This window comes from Neolamprologus brichardi, chromosome 20 (assembly GCF_056152115.1).
Source record: "Neolamprologus brichardi isolate AB-2024 chromosome 20, ASM5615211v1, whole genome shotgun sequence".
In the NCBI taxonomy this organism is placed as follows: domain Eukaryota; kingdom Metazoa; phylum Chordata; class Actinopteri; order Cichliformes; family Cichlidae; genus Neolamprologus; species Neolamprologus brichardi.
Window position 1 is genome coordinate 8261570 of NC_142123.1, and position 23005 is coordinate 8284574.

Sequence of the window (23005 nt, forward strand, 5' to 3'; positions counted from 1 at the left end):
TGAAATGTTAGTATTATTGTTTTGATATTGTGGCTTTATGTCTCATAGAAAAAACAACAACTGCATCTATAATGTTCACAGATGATCTATGAATACATCTAAAATATAAAAACACACATTCAATAATCTTTCAATAAATGCAAAAAAACAAATATAATAACTTAGTTGGTACTAGCCCTGAGAATAAACTATGACTTTACAGACATTTGTGATTTGGATTTGATGTATTCTATCTATTCCTCTCTCCCCCCCCTCACCTAAAGCATATTCCCTGCTCAGCAACAGTTCCTGCCATCTGTTCCTCCTCTCTCCATCTTTTTTCATCCAGTCCTCTCAGCCTCTATGCTTATGCCTGTTCCTCTTACTTATGCCTCTCAAGGCCTGATTGATAAGAGCGTCAGGGGTCAGGGTCAGATGTGGAGCTTCCCCTCACGTGTTGCCTCTCCTCCAGAGCTAGACACCAAGGACTTCAGCAAGACTCTGCTGGCACGCCCTCACATAAATACACTCGCATGCATTTACAAACAGTAGCTTAAACAGGCATTTGGACCCACAGCAAGACAGAAAGAGCAATCCACACAGATACATAAAGCATAAGAAAGGTGTTCATATAGGCACACAAACAGGAGATGTAGACACATAACTGGCAAGCTCAAAAGCAGACTCAATAAAGCACATCATCAGCTCGAGAAGTACTGCACACTCCCTTGTACACTGAATACAAATCCACTCACTGGAGGGAAAAGTACAGAGGACTGGCAGACTGGTCTGAAGTGGGGGGGAAAAAAATTCCGTGCCATTACCCTGCATGTCCTCCTCCGCAGATAACATTTACACATGTACCCCTATATATCAGCAGTCAGTAACAATAATACATTTTTTAATACAATTTTTAACAGGGATTTTTAATGAATACAGTTTTAAATTTAACTAAATGCATAGTAGGGAATAGGGGCAATATACCCTCAAAATTATATCACAATATTTCAAGAAGATTTCTGAATATACAGAAAAAATACATAACAACATTTCATCAATGCTTGCAGCTTGCAGGCAGCATTATTTATAATATCCTTTTCTAATGAACAACTGTCAGAAATGACCCATTACATAATTTGAAGTGTGAAGCTATTGAAGCAAGGTGCCAGCACCAGAAGCATTACAGTGCAACAGTAGTGACACAGCAATATATCCAGCATAAAGATGTAAGCACTAAAGTAGCCTAGGTAGTATTTTCTCTGGAAATTTTAAGTAAAAGTACAATATAGTTGTTTAACACTTTAGTTTAACAGCAACAGAAGTAGGAGTAAGAAGTAAGAGTTAATCCTGTAAAATAAAATTGAAAAACATTTTCTAGCTGGTATGTTGTATATCTTGGGCCAAGATTTTTAACCAGTTGCTTTAAAACCCTGCCTTTTTACCATGTGACCACCTCAGTAATTTCCATCCACTGTTTGCTCTTCCTGTCATATGGTGTCCAGCTAGCAAGTGAGTCGTTTGTTTACTTTTGGGTCGCATATCACCAGCTTCTAGCATCTCCTCCTGTGTATCCTTGTACTCACTGGTATGTTTTTGAAGTGGTGAACCAAGTTTGCTGTTTCCATCTTGTTCCCTAGCAGGAACAATCTTCTTGCAGATTTCCCAAAGTACTATGCTTTGCTATAGGCTGTTAAGCTAGTTCTCTTTTTAGGTACTAAATCTTCATGGGAGGCCTTACAGGCAGCTTTGCTCACAGACATACCTAGTCTCATCTCCCTAGTGCACACAACAACTAAGGTAAATGCATAATGTTGCTATAGCAATGATATCACGATATGACATTTTAATATCATGTAAAAATTTATACTGGTATTATTGGGCAATATGACACGGCACAGCTCTAGTGGGGATACAATAGGTGGACATGGTGGGCGAAGTCCAAGAGTAGTGAATGTTTGTCTTTTTTTTTATTTTTTTATTTTTATTGGGCAACAAGAGAGCTACAACAACTTATTCCTTTTAGACTGGTCTTGTTGACCAAATGTTTTTTTTTTTTCCATAACTCCAGGTGAACTAAGTAGCAAGTGTAAAAAACTGAAAAAAAAGTGGTGACAAAATAGCTTTGCAGTAAAAATTAAATAATTTGATCTCAATTGTCTTATCAAGAACAGTATTCTCACCGTTTTCTGATAAATCAGTTCAGTGTGTGGTTTCTGAATGTGCCAACACTTGTGGTTGCTTTACTGAGAGGAAGCAGATTGCTAACAAACCTTGTGGCATCTTTTTGTGTCATACTGGGTTAAAATATGTAGTGCAATGCAGGTATCAAGAACGCTGACATATCATGCCTGCTGGTTGCAGTGCGTCATACCAGAGTCAAATTATGAGTGTCAAGCAACCTGCCAATTACTGCATCTAGCAAATTGGGACCTTACCAAATAGACAGAGCACACTCTGAAAATGCTTAATATTTCAACAAAATTATAGTTAACATCAGTTCATAACTGCACGTTCATATCACCAGCAGTAGGATGGAGATTACAAGGATCAAGCTTATGAACTTTGAACTTTTTTTTTTTTTTTTTTTAAAAGTTCAACACCTAAAATAAGCAAGATAAGTCACAGCAGCAAAAACTATGGTTGTACTGTTGACAAATACATGACATCAATCTCATCTGTTAAGCCTCAGCCCAAATAACCAAAAACAACTTTTCAAAATAACTCTTTTTAACAGTTGGAAGACTGTGCAAGAAATAGTTCTTTATGGATGCAGACTAATAACATAACCTGTTAATCAGGACTGCATAGAAATTTAGAAGATTTTAAGCAGCAATTCTTCAGGAGTTCACGGGAGGAAAAAGACAATTGAGTGGCGAGATACGAGGTGCTACTGCAATGAGCCAAGCAGGATTTTGGCAAGTGCTGATATAGATTTTTAAGGAGGAAAAATAGCTTTTATATCTCTATAAAGAGCAGTAAATCTACCAGCTATATCTTATACCCCATCTTAGGCAATTCGGCATAAAACAATAGCTTGTACAGTCCCTGTGACATGCTGATGCAAAAACTAATGGTTGATGACATGTAATATAGAAAGTATGGACATAAAGGGACAAAGAAATTAAACTGGCACAGCCTATAGTTAGCTGTGATTTACCATGTGTAGTGGAATTTATGACTATGTAATAATTTATTTTTTGTTTTATTCATCTTATCCTCCACATTGTCTTTTCCTATACTTTTGATATGTACATACTACTTTTTCCCCCTTCTGTTTATGTTGGTCTTGGAGGATCTACCTTGCTTGTATCTTTACACTGCCCTTTCCTTCCTTTTCTAGAGTACTGTGCTTGCAGTGGCATTTGCTGTAAATGTTGCATCCTACTGTTCACTGATTAAGACTATTTCGATTCGTCCTTGCCAAAACAAACGTCTCGGCAGTTCTCAAAGCCTATACCTTTATCTTTTTTGTCATAATGCTTCCTCTTTTTGCTATTACACTCAGTTTAGTTACTGTTTCAGTCTGTTTCACACCATGCGACTTTCTGCTCACTCCACATCCTGCCTATGATTTAACTCTTACCATCTCTCAACACAAAAAAAGTCTCGTCCTCTCCCTCTTTCCTCTTGCCCCATATGTGACTCACTCATTTTCCCAGTATCTATCTCCCTCTATCACACGCTCCCTAAGACTTAGGCCCTTAAAAGGAAGTAACCCTGTACTGCTTATAGCTGCATTGGTGTTAAGGCTTTCCCATCACCACAGCCATCAGGTTTGCCAATGCCTCTAATGTCTTTAAGCTCAAATTGACAATTTTTCTTCAATCTGTCACAAAATGTGATATTAAAGTAATATTGTCAAAACATTCTCACTAATACAATTTCCTGTATTACCCGTGTTTATGGGAACTGGATAGTTTTTGACCACTAAAAATCAAATGCACTCCAAAGTGAACTTGTAGCAAGTAACCAGAAAACCAAAAAAATGTGCCCTGCCACTTCCTAGTTAGATTCACACAGGGAGCAAAATGTTTTCTTTGTGTCAAGTAGAAGGTACATTCTGGCTTTTTAAAATGTACTACTTTCCAAAGTCAACTTGTAGCTGGCTGTAATATAACAAACCTGTCGTCCTTTGTTTTTGGTGAGAAAGATAACTCAAAGAGTCATCTATGGAGTGGAAAGCAAAACACATCCCTTAGGAGATGGTTTACTGTGTAACCCAAAAAGCACACAATTCACACAGAGAAAAAAATTAATTGGCCGCACAGCTTACATGCGAGGTGACTGAAAAGATCGACAACACAGCAAAAATGTAATGTTTATTTTGATTACTCAGCTATCTGAAGTCTGACTTAAGTATATACTCCAAGTTATCACAAAAGTCTCACTAAAATTTCAAAGTTTGTAAGCAGCAGCAGCAATGGCAGCACAGACACAGGCGTACGAAGGCTTTTGCAAATGATATTCAAGCACCACGAGAAAGTGCTTATTTAAGGTCTTTGGAAATCCCCCATGCCCCTGGTAGTGTTAATACTATGCAATTCCCAAGTATTTACACAGGGTAGCAGTTAGTGCAGCGAAAGAAGCACCACTCTTTTACAAACATCGTGAATGTGCTATCTTTTTCAATTATTGGACATCACATAGCATCAATGGAAAAAAAAACAAACAAACAGGCACAGACAAACTATGCTACATGACACCAAGACTAATCAGCGTCAAGTGTCACTTTAATCCAGCAGGAGCTACTTAATGCAATCCTGACCATTCTGAGTAAACTAAGAGGTTACAGTTCACTGATGATTGTCTACTCAATAAAATACATATTACTGACTCATAACCTAGTAGTTATGACTTGATTATGGGAGTGACCAAGCTAAATGACTACACTGTAGTTTGTTTTCCCAGACTTCTTCTCTCAGGGGGGCAATACACTATCTCTAATGACCAATATGCTGCCTCCTCCCAAAAAGAAATTCTTAGGAACACCACATTCATGAAGACAGCTAATAGTTACTGGGGATCACTGATGACAGCTTTATGCTGATGTCAAAGCTGATGCACAGTACTTGTGCCAGTATCGAGGAATTTGTGCAATCTTGCACAAGAAAAAGGATGATAAAAGATGGTTAATATTACAAAAAACAGAGGAAGACCACAGGAACAGTTTAAATTCCCGCAGAAATGGCGCTGAAGGATTCACCTGTGTTTTGGAGGAATTAGGACTACGGGATTATGAGGTTAACACAATGCTTCTAACACAATTCAGCAGAGTGTGGCTGAGTATTGGCAGTGATAGCAGCCCAAAACAAGCTGCCAGCTTGTCAGAGACAAGTAACAGCCAAGATATGAACACGAGTATAATTGCAACAATTAAATTTCCATTTAAAAAAAATGTTTAAAGACCAAAAAAGGTTTGGTTTGTAAGTAGTGTTTAGTACGTTAATGTTAGCAGAATCTGCGATATATCTGACAGTTTGCTGGATTATAAATCTGCACAAGTTGGGCATTATTATCAGTCACCGGTGAAAACTGACGCTGCAGAACGTATATGACAGCAATCCCCCTTCTGACTTTATCTGGTACTAAATTTATGAACCTAGCTGGTGTAGTTTTTCTGCAACATTTATCATCTGTAAATAGCAGGAAATAATTTATAGTCCTTAGCCTCAGGCGCCTGTGTCATGACCAACCTCGATTCCCCTTTTGGTGACTCCGATGTCGTGCAGAGAACTCCCAGATTATGGTCCTGCAGTTTTCTGTGCTTTTGCTTTTCCATTTTTTGTGAGCAAGATTTTAGTTGAAAGAGATGAACACAGACCTCTCCTACATTGAGTTTTTCTTCACTCAAGTTGCTGTATTAAAGACTGAAATGTTTATGGAATAAAACTTAACAGTCTGAATGAAGACCGCGACGTGTCAGACTAGAGATTCACCAGTAATGAAAATAATCTGAGCTTTGGCAAGTACATTAACAGGAACTAAGGTTAGTTTGCAGACTACAGACATACAGCAGCTACATCTATCATAACCTTCTACAAAGTGAGAATGTAGTGTGAATTTATGTATAGGGCGCCATAAATAATATCCCCAACATAGAGACACAATTTATAATCTCTTTTTTTGTTGCTTAGTTAATTTTAGTAAAGTGTATATAGACGCGTTTTCGTAACCGCATGTAGGGCGAAGCATCTTTAATTATGTCATCATGTGAAGTGTACAGGTGCTACACAAGCGCATTACAAAGCATCCAATTTAAAATTAAATAACACACAAAATTTAGCACAGCAACATACCTTGCCATTATGAATACCATTACTTTGATAGATTGATAAAGATTTATGTATCCCATGTCAGAAAAGGGCTCAAGGGATGACACATCCTTCATATGACAAAGGCAACCAAAGCAAAAAACATGAATAGCTATAATGAATCATGTACCATCTGGCCAATATCAATATTAGTACCAATATTAGTCCTCACACCAGACAGTGGTATTGCAGCCACTGACTGGTTACTGCTCAGGATGGTATTTTGTACTCTTATTTATGTACTCCCAGGACCCGAAGGATCTTGCACATTTGCAAATGTGAAAATGTGCATTCCCAGTGCACCAGTGTGTCCATACACTGAATGGTAAAGGCTATTTTGGGGGTACAAAGCAGATCTATATAATATTAGGGAGTTGGTGTTATTGCTGTGGCTAACTGATGTAAGATTACTTGTACCCATGATAATGCTGCATGCATTTATTTTAATCTGCAGGATGACGAAGAATGTCATTAACGCCCAAGTACAAAAAAAAAAAAAAAGACCTTCAACAGTAATTCAATTCAATTCAATTCAATTTTATTTATATAGCGCCAAATCACAACAAATGTCGCCTCAAGGCGCTTCATAGATACAGAGAAAAGCCCAACAATCATATGACCCCCTATGAGCAAGCACTTTGGCGACAGTGGGAAGGAAAAACTCCCTTTTAACAGGAAGAAACCTCCGGCAGAACCAGGCTCAGGGAGGGGCGGCCATCTGCTGCGACCGGTTGGGGTGAGAGAAGGAAGACAGGATAAAGACATGCTGTGGAAGAGAGACAGAGATTAATAACAGATACGATTCAATACAGAGAGGTCTGTTAATACATAGTGAGTGAGAAAGGTGACTGGAAAGGAAAAACTCAATGCATCATGGGAATCCCCCGGCAGCCTACATCTATTGCAGCATAACTAAGGGAGGATTCAGGGTCACCTGGTCCAGCCCTAACTATATGCTTTAGCAAAAAGGAAAGTTTTAAGCCTAATCTTAAAAGTAGAGATAGTGTCTGTCTCCCGAATCCAAACTGGAAGCTGGTTCCACAGAAGAGGGGCCTGAAAACTGAAGGCTCTCCCTCCCATTCTACTTTTAAATACTCTAGGAACAACAAGTAGGCCTGCAGAGCGAGAGCGAAGTGCTCTAATAGGGTGATATGGTACTACAAGGTCATTAAGATAAGATGGGGCCTGATTATTTAAGACCTTGTATGTGAGGAGCAGGATTTTGAATTCAATTCTGGATTTAACAGGAAGCCAATGAAGGGAAGCCAAAACAGGAGAAATATGCTCTCTCTTTCTAGTCCCTGTCAGTACTCTTGCTGCAGCATTTTGGATTAACTGAAGGCTTTTCAGTGAGTTTTTTGGACATCCTGATAATAATGAATTGCAGTAGTCCAGCCTGGAAGTAATAAATGCATGAACTAGTTTTTCAGCGTCACTCTGAGACAGGATATTTCTAATTTTAGAGATGTTGCGCAAATGGAAGAACGCAGTCTTACATATTTGTTTAATATGTGCGTTGAAGGACATATCCTGGTCAAAAATGACTCCAAGGTTCCTCACAGTGTTACTGGAGGCCAAGGTAATGCCATCCAGAGTAAGAATCTGGTTAGATACCATATTTCTAAGCTTTTCAGCGCCGAGTACAATGACCTCAGTTTTATCTGAGTTGAGAAGCAGAAAGTTAGTGGCCATCCAAGTTTTTATGTCTTTAAAACATTCCTGCAGTTTAACTAATTGGTGTGTGTTATCTGGCTTCATGGACAGATAGAGCTGGGTGTCATCTGCATAGCAGTGAAAATGTATGCTATGTCTTCTAATGATGCTGCCTAGGGGAAGCATGTATAATGTAAACAGAATTGGTCCTAGCACTGAACCCTGTGGAACTCCATAATTAACCTCAGTGTGTGAAGAGGACTCTCCATTTACATGCACAAATTGGAGTCTATTAGATAGATATGATACAAACCACTGCAGTGCAATACCTGTAATACCTACAGCATGTTCTAATCGCTCTAATAGAATATTATGGTCAACAGTATCGAATGCTGCACTAAGGTCAAGAAGGACAAGCACAGAGATGAGTCCACTGTCAGAGGCCATAAGAAGATCATTTGTAACCTTCACTAAAGCTGTTTCTGTGCTGTGATGAGCTCTGAAACCTGACTGAAACTCTTCAAATAAACCATTCCTCTGCAGATGATCTGTTAGCTGTTTGACAACTACTCTTTCAAGGATTTTTGATATGAAAGGAAGGTTGGAGATTGGCCTATAATTAGCTAAGACTGCTGGGTCTAGAGATGGCTTTTTGAGTAAAGGTTTAACTGCAGCCACCTTGAAGGCCTGTGGTACATAGCCGATTATTAGAGATAGGTTGATCATATATAAGATCGAAGAATTAATCAATGGCAGAACTTCTTTGAGCAGTTTTGTAGGAATGGGGTCTAAAAGACACGTTGATGGTTTGGAGGAAGTAATTATTGACGTTAACTCAGAAAGATCGATTGGAAAAAAAGAGTCTAACTTAACATCAATGGAACTACAAGTAGCTGTAGATAATATTACATCTGTGGGATGATTATTGGTAATTTTTTCTCTAATGATAAAAATTTTATTTGTGAAGAAGTTCATGAAGTCATCACTAGTTAACGTTAAAGGGATGGTTGGCTCAAAAGAGCTCTGGCTTTTTGTCAGCCTGGCTACAGTGCTGAAGAGAAACCTGGGGTTGTTCTTATTTTCTTCAATCAGTGACGAATAGTAAGCTGTTCTGGCTTTGCGGAGGGCTTTCTTATAAAGCAACAAACTATTTCTCCAGGCTAAGCTACTGTGTGGTGGTACAACTATGAACTGCAGAACAGTCAGCCTGCACAGCCTAGAGCGTAACACATTCTGATCAAAGCACTGAAGTATAACATAAACAAGGCCAATGTGGTTTCCCATTACATGACCATTTACAGTCACAAAAGTGGGTCAAAATTCCAAATTCTCAAGCTTATGTTTACAGTTAAATGTCAAATGGTAGTGAATTTAATTACCTAACTCATGGGTACCACTTGTTATGCCACTGAAGCAGCCAAGCTTGTTTGACCTGGTCCTTCAGTCAAGTCAACAAATCCAACCCAGTACACATAATTAGGTTGTGTTACTATGGAAATGAAGGGAACTCTATAAGATTTAGAAAGATAAATATACAACAAACAGCAAAAGCAAACAAGTGACAGGTTGCACTCGTCCTCCTTTTGTTTTTAATTACTCACTCTTATTTTCTTTGATTCTCACTTGCAGCTTCAATTCTTACTGACTGCCAATGAACAGAGCAGCTACTCTTTTAAGAAGAAAAACAGTAATAGGGTTACACAAACCCACATTATCAGAAGTGCAACGCAAGGACAGGGATATGAAAGTCAGTCATATCAAGGCTATGCAAATATATTGCTACAGATACTTGTTATGGAAGTGAGGGCTGTGAACTACCTGTGACCTCCCAACTTTCTTTAACTGATTCACAATTATGTGAGACCGCTCCCTTTCACTGTCATGTCCAGCAGCAATTGGCTGAGAGTATTCTCAAGGACAGTGGTTTCTATGGTAACAATAGCTGCAATAGTGTAGAGCGCCATGTTGAAGGCAATCTACATGTCTTGAAACGAACCATTTCATTTTTATTTTAAAGGTAGTTATTTAGACTCCCTATTGTCAGGTAAGTGGTGAAAACTACTGGTGGGTTTTGGGATTCACCATTTATCATTATCAACTGTTAGCAAATAAAACAAATTTCTTTCACCAAGTATAGTCCATTCACATGGTTTTGTTAAAAGCAACCTGCCATTTCCTCCTACAAAGTGGTTGTGTTTTCAATCATGTTTGTCTGTAAACTAATAAAACATCCCAAAATCTTTGGAGGGGGAAAAAAAACACAACAAAAAACAAAACCGGCTTTGAAATTAATGCTTACCTTTAAAGTGGCGACACTGATCCATCATCATCAAATGAGAAACAAGGCAAACTGCTGGATTTTTTCCTAATAGAATTTTTTTTAAGCTCGAGAACAGAGTACATTTGTACATTTTGGTAGAAATATAGACAGTAGATCTGTAGGTCCAAGGTAAATGAGTAAAGAACCAGTGAGTGTTACAAGTTGCTACTGTTATAGCTGCTCAGCATAGCTGTTTATCTGTCTTAACTAATTATGGTCGTCTAAATCAATGAGCAGCATATGTTAATGTTTAAACTTTTCTTTATGCAGCAAGTGAGAAACACCAGTCTGTGTGTTTCTCTCTCAACAGGGCCACACATTATGCAATATGGAAGGTGGATCAGGAGGCCTGTTCTGCTGCCTAGCAGTGACGCCAAAGGTGGATGATATGATCGATAGACTATGGAGCAAATTGTCCAACTCTGCAGACCATTTTATTTCTTTTATTACTGTTCTAGTAAGTATTTTAATTCCAGATGTTGCATTCATAAATGGTCTATAACAAGCTTACATCTTGTTTTAAAATGAACACTGGAAGTCCAGAAGGAATAGCTCTAGTATTGATGTAAACTACCACCATTCCCTACAACCATTCCCTCCACACTAACCCATAGTGTGGGTTGGTATGGAAGGAAGGGTTTTTGGAAGGCCGAGGTTTGAGGCACATGAATGACTCCAGTTTGTTATAACCTATATACTTCAGGTTCATCTCTCCCAAAAAAAAAAAAAAATCCCCAATGACTTTTGCCTAACACAAAAATAAAATAAAAAAATGGCTAATTTCAAACAAGCATTATATGCTTGTCTACATAAAGCCCTCTCCTTGTGCATTCAATAAAATCCCATGAAATATAAAGTTCCAGGATGCCCAGTCTGAATTTTGTTGTGATTGTTTTTATTTGAACAACAAATTTATACAAATACCTGCTGCCTAGTGGCTCCAATATTAAAATGTTATTTGATGAGTTAAAGAAAGCAAAAACCCTGCAAGGTTAATTTTTACCTCCTCAGCAACACTTGATGGAGGCCACTGTGCCACTGATTATTTAGATTGATTATAACAAATCTCCTTTAAGCAGTTATGCAACAAAATATTGTATTATAGAATACTTCTGAACAGTATTTATATCCTGTCAGCTAAAGAGTCTGAAAGAGCAGATAAAGTCAAACTTTAAAGATATTTGGCTGATATTAACCACAGCTTTCTCGCTCGTTCAGTCTCCTCTTCTCATTCATGCTTTCCTTCTTTCTCAATACATCGAACCCTTGTTAATTCTCTTTCTTACTGTGCCAAAGATGGTTCTGCTAAACCGCCCTAATAACCTCTCCCTCTAAGCCATGTCACCTAATGAGATTGGGCAAGTACATCAAGACAAACAAACGCAGGCCAAGGGAGAAAGGAGATCGTGAGAATAACACAGTAGGTTCCAGTGGAAACAGAACGGCAAGCTGACAGACCGATTGGGAGAACAAAGGGAGGACATGACTGTTGACATAAAATCCAAATTCAAATATTTAAAGAGTGTATATATCAATTTCAACATGATGTTGTCATCTTTGTCCTATTTTTAATTAAAATATAGGATTTACATGATTTGCAAAATATGAATCATAAATTTCCTTTTACACAATGTCCTACTTATTTAAGAACCAAGGTTAAAATGATGTGTTCTGTCATGGCTAACACATAGGTAAACAACCTGCCAATGGAGGACATTAAATACTAAGTTACTATGATATCTTTTATTTTTTTAATAAATGCACGTATTTTTGGTAGAAATTATTTTAAAAAATAAACTGATAACCGACCAGGTTTCAGGTTCGTCAGTTCATTCTTATCTCACATCACTAGGTTGTGAAACAGAGCTAAAACAACAACTGTTGGTCACAGGCTTATCTGAGTTTACTGCATTGAACAGGCAGCTGACTTCATACTAAATGAACTATTCAAAATGTGTATATACGTACTCAGACAACAAAGTTTCCCTTCAGCATTTACCTTTGAACCTTATGTGAACACAATTTTTCCTCTACACCAGGGGTGTCAATCATAAGGCCCAGTGGCCAGAATCAGCCTGGTAAAAACTAATCCAGCCCACTGGAAGGCTTAGGGAAATGGCTAATCATACTTCAAAAGTAATTTTGTAAGAGATAAAGAATTAAATACAGAAAAATTCTTTTTTTAATCACCATCCACTATAGAAATTTCTGTTCAAAACTTTTCAGTTTTGTAATTACAGGAGTCTGGGCTACCAGGATTTTCTTTCTTTAATTGTACATATTTAATTTGTGCTGACAGCTTTCTTCCATATGCTGCATCAGCATTTCTTTATCATGTAGAAAATCTGAGATGTACTTTTGCACTTTTTTCTGATCATAAGATATCTCAAGGATTAAATATGTAGTTAAACTTCCATCCATTGTCAGGAAGGGGGACTTGCACTGATGCAGCCCATTTAAAACTGAAGTGATGTAAAATGAGTTTGACAATCCTGCTCTGTACTATATGCGCTATAATTTCCATTTATAGATGTTTTCTATATGAATACATGAGAGCAGCATGAGCTAAGAGAGAATAATCAACAATGGCTGCTCCATGAAAAGGAAAAGCACTTGTTCACACAGGAAGCGTGTTTGCAGACAATTCAATAGTGGCTTAGAGTGCTCAAAAATGACAAAACAATATAAGACATATAGATCTGATACATTTCTGTGAGGATACATCTTTGGTATACATCAGGAATCAGTTAGAGTGCCATGAAATTGTGTGGAAAAAAAGCAAAAAAAAAAGCATTGGTTTATTTCTTAGTAAGGACCGGGATTCCCAAATTACAGCCTGGAGCTATGGCCCTCTGAGACAAATGTGGCGCCAGCAACAACCCTAAACGCTGAAAGAATGATTCCCACATCCTTTAGTTGTATTTGTTTCTTTTTATAATTTCAATTCAGGTCTTTGTCATCCTCCTTAACTTTGTTGCTATCCTATGCCCTCATCTGTTCACTCCCCTCTGTAGTTCCCCCCGCTTCTCTCCCAGGAGAAACATCAATAAATGAGCATGTTTCTGATACCTAGAATTGGTTTAGTGTTAGTTTTATTGCCTTCATTTGGCCAGTGAATTGAAACTAAAACTCTTGCTTTGTGGATTGTCCAAATTGGGGGGGAAAAAGTAAAAAACAACTGGTTAAAACATTTTCTACAAAAAACATTGATGCTTCTCAGCTCTTTTACTTCCTGCTCTCTTTCTTCTTACTTTAATTTGCACATCTTCATATACAGTACGTATAGTAGGATAAATACAGCATGTTTTGCTAGAACACTGGGGTAAGCTAAATAACTTAGAGCATTTAACTTTTTCAAAAAAGACTATAGTTTTATTTTTCAAGAAAGAGTGAAACCAAACCAAACTAAAGTACAGACCTGATCATTTCCACTGATGGGAAGTCTGGCTCATACCATTATCTATTGCATATGACAATCAAAAGGTGAGACGTAACACATAATGAACTGAATTCACAAAACATCACACCTTCTTCTAATGCACCAAAGAGATCAACATGATGACATGACAGTAGTCTGCACTGGTCAACCTGACCCTTTTGCACGACTGGGACAGAGACAGTCTCCTGAGAGGGTTCCAGCCTGGATTTAATGTACACCAAGAAGGCTGGCATCATACTCAGATCTGTTGTCCAGAAGTATGTAATCTAGATGCCTCTGATGGCGGTAATAAATCTACATATATGTGTCACTGAAGGCTTTAACTGGACTGGCGAGGCAGGGTTCAGACAGCATTATGATTCACAAGAATAGTGTGCTAGAGCCACGGGATGCATATTAACTTCAAACAGGAGCAGCAGAAGATAAAATGCAATCTCTCTCTTTAAGCCAGTCATCCCTCACCACTTCCTTATTTTGTTGCAGGGACTAAGATGGCTAGAGGATAGAGAACAAGGAAGTACAAAGGTTCAAATGATGTCTACTAGCAAATACATGCAAGCCAAGTTGTCTCATAGCCTGCTGTACCAATAACCGATGACAATCCCTTAAATGGACAACGGAGATTAGGACAGCTACATAAATGTCTCCTGAAATCTCATTTCCACATAAAGTGTTTGAGACTTGAAGAGTGACTAAAGAACTGACACTATAGCCATCTCAAACTATTTTAGTGTATTGTTATTTTAAAAAAATATAGATCCAGAAAATGATGTAAAGACAAATACTTCAAAAAGTCATATACAGAAATATACAAACAGGACAATAGAATTAAGAAAATTTGTTGGTTTCCATATACTTTTTTTTTTTTAATGAAAGACGTATTTGACCATAAACTTGGTTCAAATTCCAGTTGGTCATACTTCACATAACTTTTCTAACGTCTCTTCCACAAGATTTCTTCTTCTATATTATTATTACTAGCGTAGAGATGACTAAGACCATAAAATAGGTGTGGAAAGTAATACACAACAAAGGATGTTTGTATCATGAATTTGGAACATCACATCTTCTGCTATGTACTCTACAAGGCATTTAAAATAGATGGATAATGATCTCTGGTATTAATGATTAGTCAATCCAGGCAATTTGTAGCTTATTTTCCAATTAATGCAGAAAATGAATATCATTATTAAATGTCTTGTAATTGTGTCTGCTGACGCACAACTTTGCCACTACTCCTCAATTTCTTGATTAAAGTGGTGTCACTGTCACACTAATACTGCTGTGTGTAGGAAGGGCATGGAGAAGAGCAAAGGTGAGACAGACCCAGACAGATTTTATGACTTAATAATTGGTAATATCACGTATTGTCACCAACTGGGATAGGCAAATTTTTTCATAGTTGTATCTGAAGACTTTTCAGCTAGTACAGCCTACTCCTTCTTCTTCTTAATGCCATAAGTGTGGTATTACTCCCCTCTGAATATCCTATTCCCAGCACTCCTTTATCTTACAGCTGGTTCAGTTTATGTGCTTGGGCTACCGAGTTTAGATTCAGTCAGGTTCAGTCTAAGGAGGTAGCCAATCCTACGAGGGTCACACAAACACCATGCTGGTAATTTGATAATTACTTGCCCTGAACATGAACAAAAACCCTGTTTTCATCTGGATAGAAGGCTAAAAAAAGGCATTTTCAAAACTTGTCTTTTTTGCTTATGATAAAAATAAGACAAGAGTAAAGACAGCGACTGCATTAGTGAACTGTCAGCCAGGCAGAGTAGTATGAGCCGTCTGGGGGCTTTTCCACTTAACACCATCAGACTGCCAGTCCAACTGGTCTCCATAGTAGGCTGGATGAGATTTGCAGGCTAAAAGCACCCTGGACATACACTGCTGTCTACTAATCAGGTCACCTGTTGCACAACACTAAACTGAGACCAGTCACAAGCACGCAAACCTACAGATATAAAATTGTGCACACTTACAGTGACAAAAATCATTTGAGTGTACATGTACTCCCTCTTCCACTAATCACTGTTACCACTGTGTACAAACACAAAGCTCCTAGACGAAAATGAAAACTGACATCTCAGCTCGTCTTACTGAACCAATTATTAGTGTCTTTAGAGACAAAACAGTCTGTACTTTCATCCCAAATAAGTGAAACTAAAGCACGAAGCAATATTAAGGGGGGGGGGGGGAGAAATGGTCCAGTAGCAAATGTATGAATTAAAGAGGGATAGAAAAAAAATGAAAACAGTAGCAGGATCACAATTTACATCAAAGAAAACTATAGGAGTCTCTGTTTTCTCTTTTAGAAACAGTTTGTTCTGACAATCATGTTATGAGTTAATTTTATCTACTTTTTAAAAAAAAAGCCAAATCAAACTGCTTAAGTGACATAAAGGAAAAATGTGGAGGGGAAAAAAGAGAGACATAGAGGGAGAAAGGCAGAACACTATGGGAGCAAAGGAAGAGACTGGGGGGAGCAGGGTGTAAACAACACTGAGGTGGTGGTGACAGAGCAAGGGTGGAGACAGAAAGAGGTCACAGGCAGAATTTCATTACATTGTGTGCGGCCATACTCTGAGCTAAATTACACAGAGCCTTTGACACAAACCAAACATGCAAGAAACACATTTTATCTACTCCACACAGAAACAAACTGTGGTCTGCATTGACAGACACATCCACACATTTGTCAGCTCATATGCCAAACTCGAACTGATAAATTTTGAGCTCTGATGAAGCTTTCGGATTTGGCCAGATGATGAATTTTGGGACTGGGGGACTCTTGTGGCCATGCAAAACTAGAACACAACCACATCTTCAATGCAAATCTACAAGTGCATGACAGTGTTTTTCTATCATGTTGGACAGATATGACAGAAACGAAAACACTTGACACTTGCAACACAAACTCAAAAATATATATTTTTCCAATTACTGGTGTTTCAACCATAGAGCTTTAATGTTTCCTGTACATTTTCTTTGGTAGAAGAACTTAAATACATAAATTCCTAACAGTATTTACTCTTAACAGGGCAAACACACTTTAACTCAAAACATTTACTCTAGGTTTAATCACATCAAAACAAACCTGATGACACACTGTCACATTTAATTTGCACCTAAATAAAACAGCAAATGAGTTTGAGATCTGAAACCTTTTATCGCACTTTATTAAATTTTTGTAAGGCCCTCAATGCTGTTATTTAATGTGTTCCATTTTGATGACATTTAAAGACTGGTGGACACCCTTCTTAGAAAGATGTCTATGCATCATAAAAAAAATTTCTAACAGACCTTATCTCTTAATCTAATGGTGTGTTTAACAGCAACAGAAGATTTGCAGTCCGAAATGGATACCAACCATCTGGGAAAATTTGCACTTACTGTTGCAAGAGCTGCTGCGATGAAAAGGAAACACTGATGACGTTATGACTCCTCTCAAGATATCTGTTTTCAAAATACCAGTGCTTATAAATAATCAAAACAACACACTGAGGTAGAATTTTGAAAATACGGACTGATGCTTTTAAGGAAGAAAAAAAAACTTTAAAGTGTTACAGTTAAATCATTACTAGACAAAACTGGCTAAGAGCTATTAATCTATGGAAAATCTGCACTCTGAAGAGAAAAATCTAAGCTAGCATTCTGTTATGAATCCATGCAGCACAACCATCTAGCTACAAAGCATTTCTACAAAGCTTTGTGCAGCTTAGAATAATTACATAAATCCATTCTCTTCTCCTCCCTCAATTATTTTTTAATACAGCCTCTGCTTTTTCCCTGCTGTCTTTCTTATAAAAACACTTTTAATTAGTTTCTATTATCATCTCTAGGAGTCATCTGTCCCTCCATCCATCTTTGACTAAAAAGCCCTGCTTGTTTCAGTCAGAGGCATCCATTCATCCCCTCCTGTTTCTCTTAGTGAACAAGCACTGCTAAACTGACAGTAGAGGAGGCAAGGAGAGGAAAACCACATATACAAATTAGAAAGATGCCCTTGTGTTGCACCCTTTTTCTCATTATCACTGTATTTCTGAAAACTGAGTAAAATAGATGCATTTGTTCTGGATTCAGCTACTAACCATTAAAAGGTAAGTATGTGCAATCCTAATATTCACAGAAGTGAATTTTACTCCTGCCAAATACAAATCTTAAATTCACTACCAGAAACCCACAGTTTGGTGTCCATGTCACCCGTTCAGCAAAAAGAAAGAAGATTATAAAATTGTCAATAAATGACTTCTTAAAAGCTCAGCCTCAATATAAAAAGGGTTACTTAAAAACCTGAATATCACCAAAATATGATGGATGTATAACTAAACCCCCTATTGTTAACCAGCTTAGACCTGTGTGGTGAGCCCTAAGTGGATTCAGGCAGCAGGAGTTACAGAAACAAGACAAGTAAATTACCACAAGACGTCCTGTTTTTGTGCTCTAAATGTGAGAAAAATTACTCCTAGTCTTGAGCAGAAGGCATGCAAGAGAGGACATGCAGCAAGTACCAAATTCAACAAAATGCCCCAAATAACCAATCACAATTCAAGTAAGTAGAAGTATGACATTTGTATTTTACCAGCATAGTTTGCAGACTGTGCTGATAGTTATGCAGAATGTCCCCTTTATAGCTAACAGAACCAGGTTTGTATTTCTCACCTAGAAAAATAAGTAATGACGTTCTTGGTTTGTGGATTAAAAATGCTATTTTGGTGTCTCGAGCAACTGTCTTAGAGCACGTGCTAGTGAACTAACTGAATTAGATCACTCTTTATACCTATAGGCTGCAGCAGTGGTCAGGCAAGAGCACATAATACCTTTCATTATGCAGGCCTGTGTTATTACCATCAGAAATTAATGTTCCCCTGGGGGAAGTATACACAAGCCTACTGGATAATCTAATGTCATGGAAGTCATGTGTGTGAACTCCAGAATCCAGATTTCTCCCTGGAGCACAACTGTTGCAGCTCCCTTTCCTTTATTATCCCCTAGAATGAGGTGTGATTGCTAAACACAGTGTACTTGGACACATTTTTTTATGTCGTCACCAGGCTGGAATTTGAACGGGTGTGAAATAATGCCAGAACACAACTGCTTACTTTCACAAGTATGCAAAAGGACTCACTGAAACTCAAATACATCTGGCGCGTGTACACCAAACCGTACGCGTGCGCGCACACACACACACACACACACAACTCTCTCAGCTGAAGTCACAGCTGTTTTACAGCGGGCAGAACCCATTTTGTATTAGCAGAAAAGGAAACCATAATCCCTGTTCACCATGTACCAGCTTGTACCAATCTACAAGGCTGGCCAACATTGCTTTCAGCAGAGATTAAAACTGTATATTTAAAACTGTATATTTGGCATAATTGTTAAACCACAAAACTAAAATAGAAGCTCAAAAAATGAATACTAACAACAGGCCCAAAAAGAATAGCTCTCATGAAGCCCAAAATTCACTTTAGTGCTCCGGTACCTGCTGGTGATTTGACAAAAGCTGTGCAGCCAGCTAGGTTGCAGCATTTGGATTCCAATTACTATTTACAAACAAAAAAGGGGCTTCAGTTTTTATCTCCACATAGTTTCACATATATGCATGATAGTTTACATATGATGCCAGTGAACATACTGGTGTGATCTAGGCCACATTGCTCTCAGGAGCACAGAGGACAGCTGAGTTTGGGAGCAGCTTACATCTTATGCCAGTGTGCCAAACACAAGGGATTGATGCAAAAGAGGCCCAGTATCACTATTGAGGTACAATTTAGAGTTATATATACACACACATTCACTGCTCTGGGAAAACAACATGCCAATTTTGTTATTACAACATTATATGTCATTACAGGACAGCTTTACCTTGTTACCTTTCGCATCTTGGGCTACTTCAGTTTTCTGGAAGTATAAATTTAATTTAAGAATATGTTAAAGAGCAGATTGAATCTATATGTAACAAAGACGGCTCTTTCAGATCCTTAGACACATGTAAATAATAAATTATTTCTGATCCTGAAAGTCAGATGATGAGAATGTAGTAGACCCAGATTAGATCATGTCTGCTTTGCCAAGCTGTCTGCTCAGTGGGATTTTCTGAGAGCAAGTGCATGTATGAAAATATGGCAGACGTAACACGCTAAAGAATCTCCCAAGAAGACGGATAAATTCTGACCATATCAGTGACAAGTCTTTGGGCCTCACCTTCACTTGCTCTTTCCCTAACAAAATCAAACACAATCACTCATTGTGTCCCATTTCACTCACACAAGCACGTGCACCACAACAGCTGACAATCTCAACAACAAAAAGATCAACCTACGTTCAAAGTCGGAGTCATCATCTTCATCATCCTCTCCATTGGACTCTGTTTGCATCGGCTCCCCGTCAAACATCACTCCTTTTCCCGTCTTGCCGCCTGTGCTGGCCCCATCCTGACTTCTGGTGTCCCGCAAACGGGTAAAGTATTGTACGGCAAAATCCACCAGGTCTGACGGCCTTTGTCGGAGCACCTCCACAGTGTAGCCCTGCAGCAGTTCTGTCAACCCAACCGGTATCTCAATACTCATGGCTGTGTGTGGCTTGATGTACTATCTAAAAGAGAAGAGAATATTTGTCACAACTGATCTTGGTACAGAATCATAATTGTGTTTAAGTGCAGGGCTGTGCTGTTGCCTATTTGCTGATTTACACAGCTGTGGCTTGCTATAGACTACTATAAACGTGTGCATGACTTGTGAATGCTAAGTGACTGATGAAACCTATACAAATGAGAAAACTGATTAACTGAGTAGTTTGACAGCTACAGTCATTTATAACCAAGATAGTGTAATGTCATGTGAACTCTGCATGACATTGACAAGTTTATCTTTGGTTCAGCTCAGGCACACACAGTTCCCACAGCTGCACGTAATAGATATGAGCCTTGTGTTTTGTAAAGGGGCGATACAAGCTGGGTTTCACTAATATTCAGGTTTCGTGTCGTCAGAAGCTGAGCTGTCAATCTGAGTGGGTAGCCGGCAGGAATTAGCTAGCAAAGCGGCTAATAAGCTCCCACTCATGACAACTAGCTGGTACACGGTGCTGTTCAAGCCACACATCCAACTTGTCTAAACTCCTCTGTTTAACTGAGCCTTAGTTAAGACGGAACGTGTGAAGAAAGCGTAGTCGAGATGTGTTTCAAATACATTTTCACTTTCGAACCATTCAATTAGCTGTCGTGCTAGCTACTAAGCCACCTTCAAGGAAGCCTGTGCAGCTAGCTAACATTTGTAGTATGGCGTACTGGTTGTAGGTGCTAAGCCGCAGAAGAGTGGAAGACTGGATAGCCGCAAGCAGTGCAAGTTGTACAGGTTAAGCCATTTGTCAAGCTAACTTACTGCTGCGAAGTATGAGTCACTTACGTGCGATTCAGTCTCCCCGGCTAAAATAGCCAGTCCCCTCCTTCCTGGTGTCTTCCTTGTTCGCTCTTATTTCGCGTCTTCTTTTAGCCAGTCTCTCTGCCAGTGTATGATCCGTATCCCTCCACAGAACACACTTGTCGAACGTAAAGCCAGCAATTTTACGTTACCGTCTCCTAGCCTATCTAACCTTTGTGGGGGGTATTTCCCGTGCAAACTAACTGTATAGGGATGCTGGCTATTAAGTTGATAGGAGGGGAGTTTAAAAAAAAAAAGGAAAAGAACGAAAGAAAGAAAAAAAAACACTCGACTTCACCGTCGCAGCCAACAGCGTCCACGCACTTTGTGAGGGAGGGACTTGCTGTGGCAATAAGGCAAGAGCTAGCTAGCTAACAGGCTGAATTGCTAACTAGCAATTGCTTGTTTTCTTTTGGGAACTGTCGCCACTCTCCGCAAGACACCAAGTCAGCTGCTGCAGCCAGGTGACAGAGCCTAACCTTGCTGTTCGCAACGTTATGCCACGCCGCCGTTAATTACAACGCAAAGTACCCGCGAAAATACTGTTTAAAACGTTACTGTAGTAGCAGCACTGCTAATGACAGCGCGAGAACCCAGCAAAATTAAACGAAACACGTTTCCTCCCTCCCGGCGAGGCAATCCACGGCTCTACTCGCACGAATGAACCACTGGCTCCGGAAAGCATGAGGAGGCGTGGTTACACAGTGAGCAGAGAGCGTTTGACGTGGAGTGACAGAAACCAGGGCCAATTAAAATAAAAAATTCCAATACCACAGCCAATTACATACAGCTCTTGGATTAGACGCGGTAGAGAAGGCAGAACCATATTTGTACAGTCACAAGAGGACCACACCTACAGAAGTGGCCTTGACAATTTGGTAAAGATGTGTGTGTGTGATAATTTAAACATTCTTTATATATGTAGACGCTGCTGAATGTGAATATCTGCCTTTGTCCAGCTGCCAATGGGGTGTCTCTGAGAATTATCATTATAGTTATGAGGACAATGGTCAATTTTGTTTCACTGTAACCCAAGTAACACACATTTTCCTGACAAATTAAATGCTGAAATGGGATTATATCAAATAGTAAACTGTATAAAAAGCTGCAACAGAAAACCTTTCTTGAACGGCCGTAACCTCGTTGGTGTTCACTTGCTCTCATCACTTTCTAATTTTCGTCCTTAACCTGGTATCTTTCCTTCTTTCCAGACTCTCTGGGCTTTCATAGATATGTTCAGATTAGGCAACAGTCTCTGCTATCACCCTCTGAGCCAATACATCAAATCTTCATGTAACTTCTTCTGAATATCATCTCCTTAAATGCACCAGTCTATATTTACTTCTATTTTCATACACAGAGCTCTCCTGAATTAGGGTACTACTGAAGGTTGCTGTTTCCCTTTCCATATTCCTGCCTTTGTTTACTTTGTTTTATTGCAGATCTTCGGGAGTCCACCCCCTGAAGAAATTAACCTGTCATGGTGCAGTGGGGTCACCGAGGGTGGATCTGAAGTATTCTGAGAGTATTGCTCAGGACCATTACAGCCCATGTCGCATCTCCTCTTCCATTTCTATTTCTCAGCTGTCACCAAGGTAAATCCGTTGCCATAGCCACAACGAGCCCGGATTTAATTCCTTGAACCGGTTTCTGATTGGCTCAGATCTTTGTTTCCAACAAACGGAAAAGTCTACCTCCAGGCTCCCCCTGCTGGAAGAATGAACTCAACATAAAACAAGTAAAACGTTTATATATAAAAATATACCTCCACATTGTCATTGAACAAGTTAGATTGTGGAAAACGATACACTGTGGAAATCAGTTATTGTTAACCCAACTTCCCTATCCCTTATCCTGAGAAATCATCCATGTGTAATTT

At 38.8% G+C, this 23005-nt stretch overlaps 1 protein-coding gene across 2 annotated transcripts in view; it reads right to left on the reverse strand.

Annotated features, from left to right (window-relative positions):
* Positions 1-21812, reverse strand: part of prkar2aa (protein kinase, cAMP-dependent, regulatory, type II, alpha A) — a 44769-nt gene extending 22957 nt beyond the window's left edge. The window contains exons 1-2 of one of the 2 annotated variants that reach the window (XM_006785394.3): positions 21112-21812; positions 20031-20298 (exon numbers count right to left, since the gene is read on the reverse strand). In XM_006785394.3, coding sequence (XP_006785457.1) covers positions 20031-20277 — 247 coding nt within the window. In that variant the 5' untranslated portion in view covers positions 20278-20298; positions 21112-21812. Of the gene's footprint in view, positions 1-20030; positions 20303-21111 lie in introns of both variants that reach the window. The other variant, XM_006785393.3, reaches the window with a different exon arrangement.
* Between the last annotated feature and the right edge of the window lie 1193 nt (positions 21813-23005).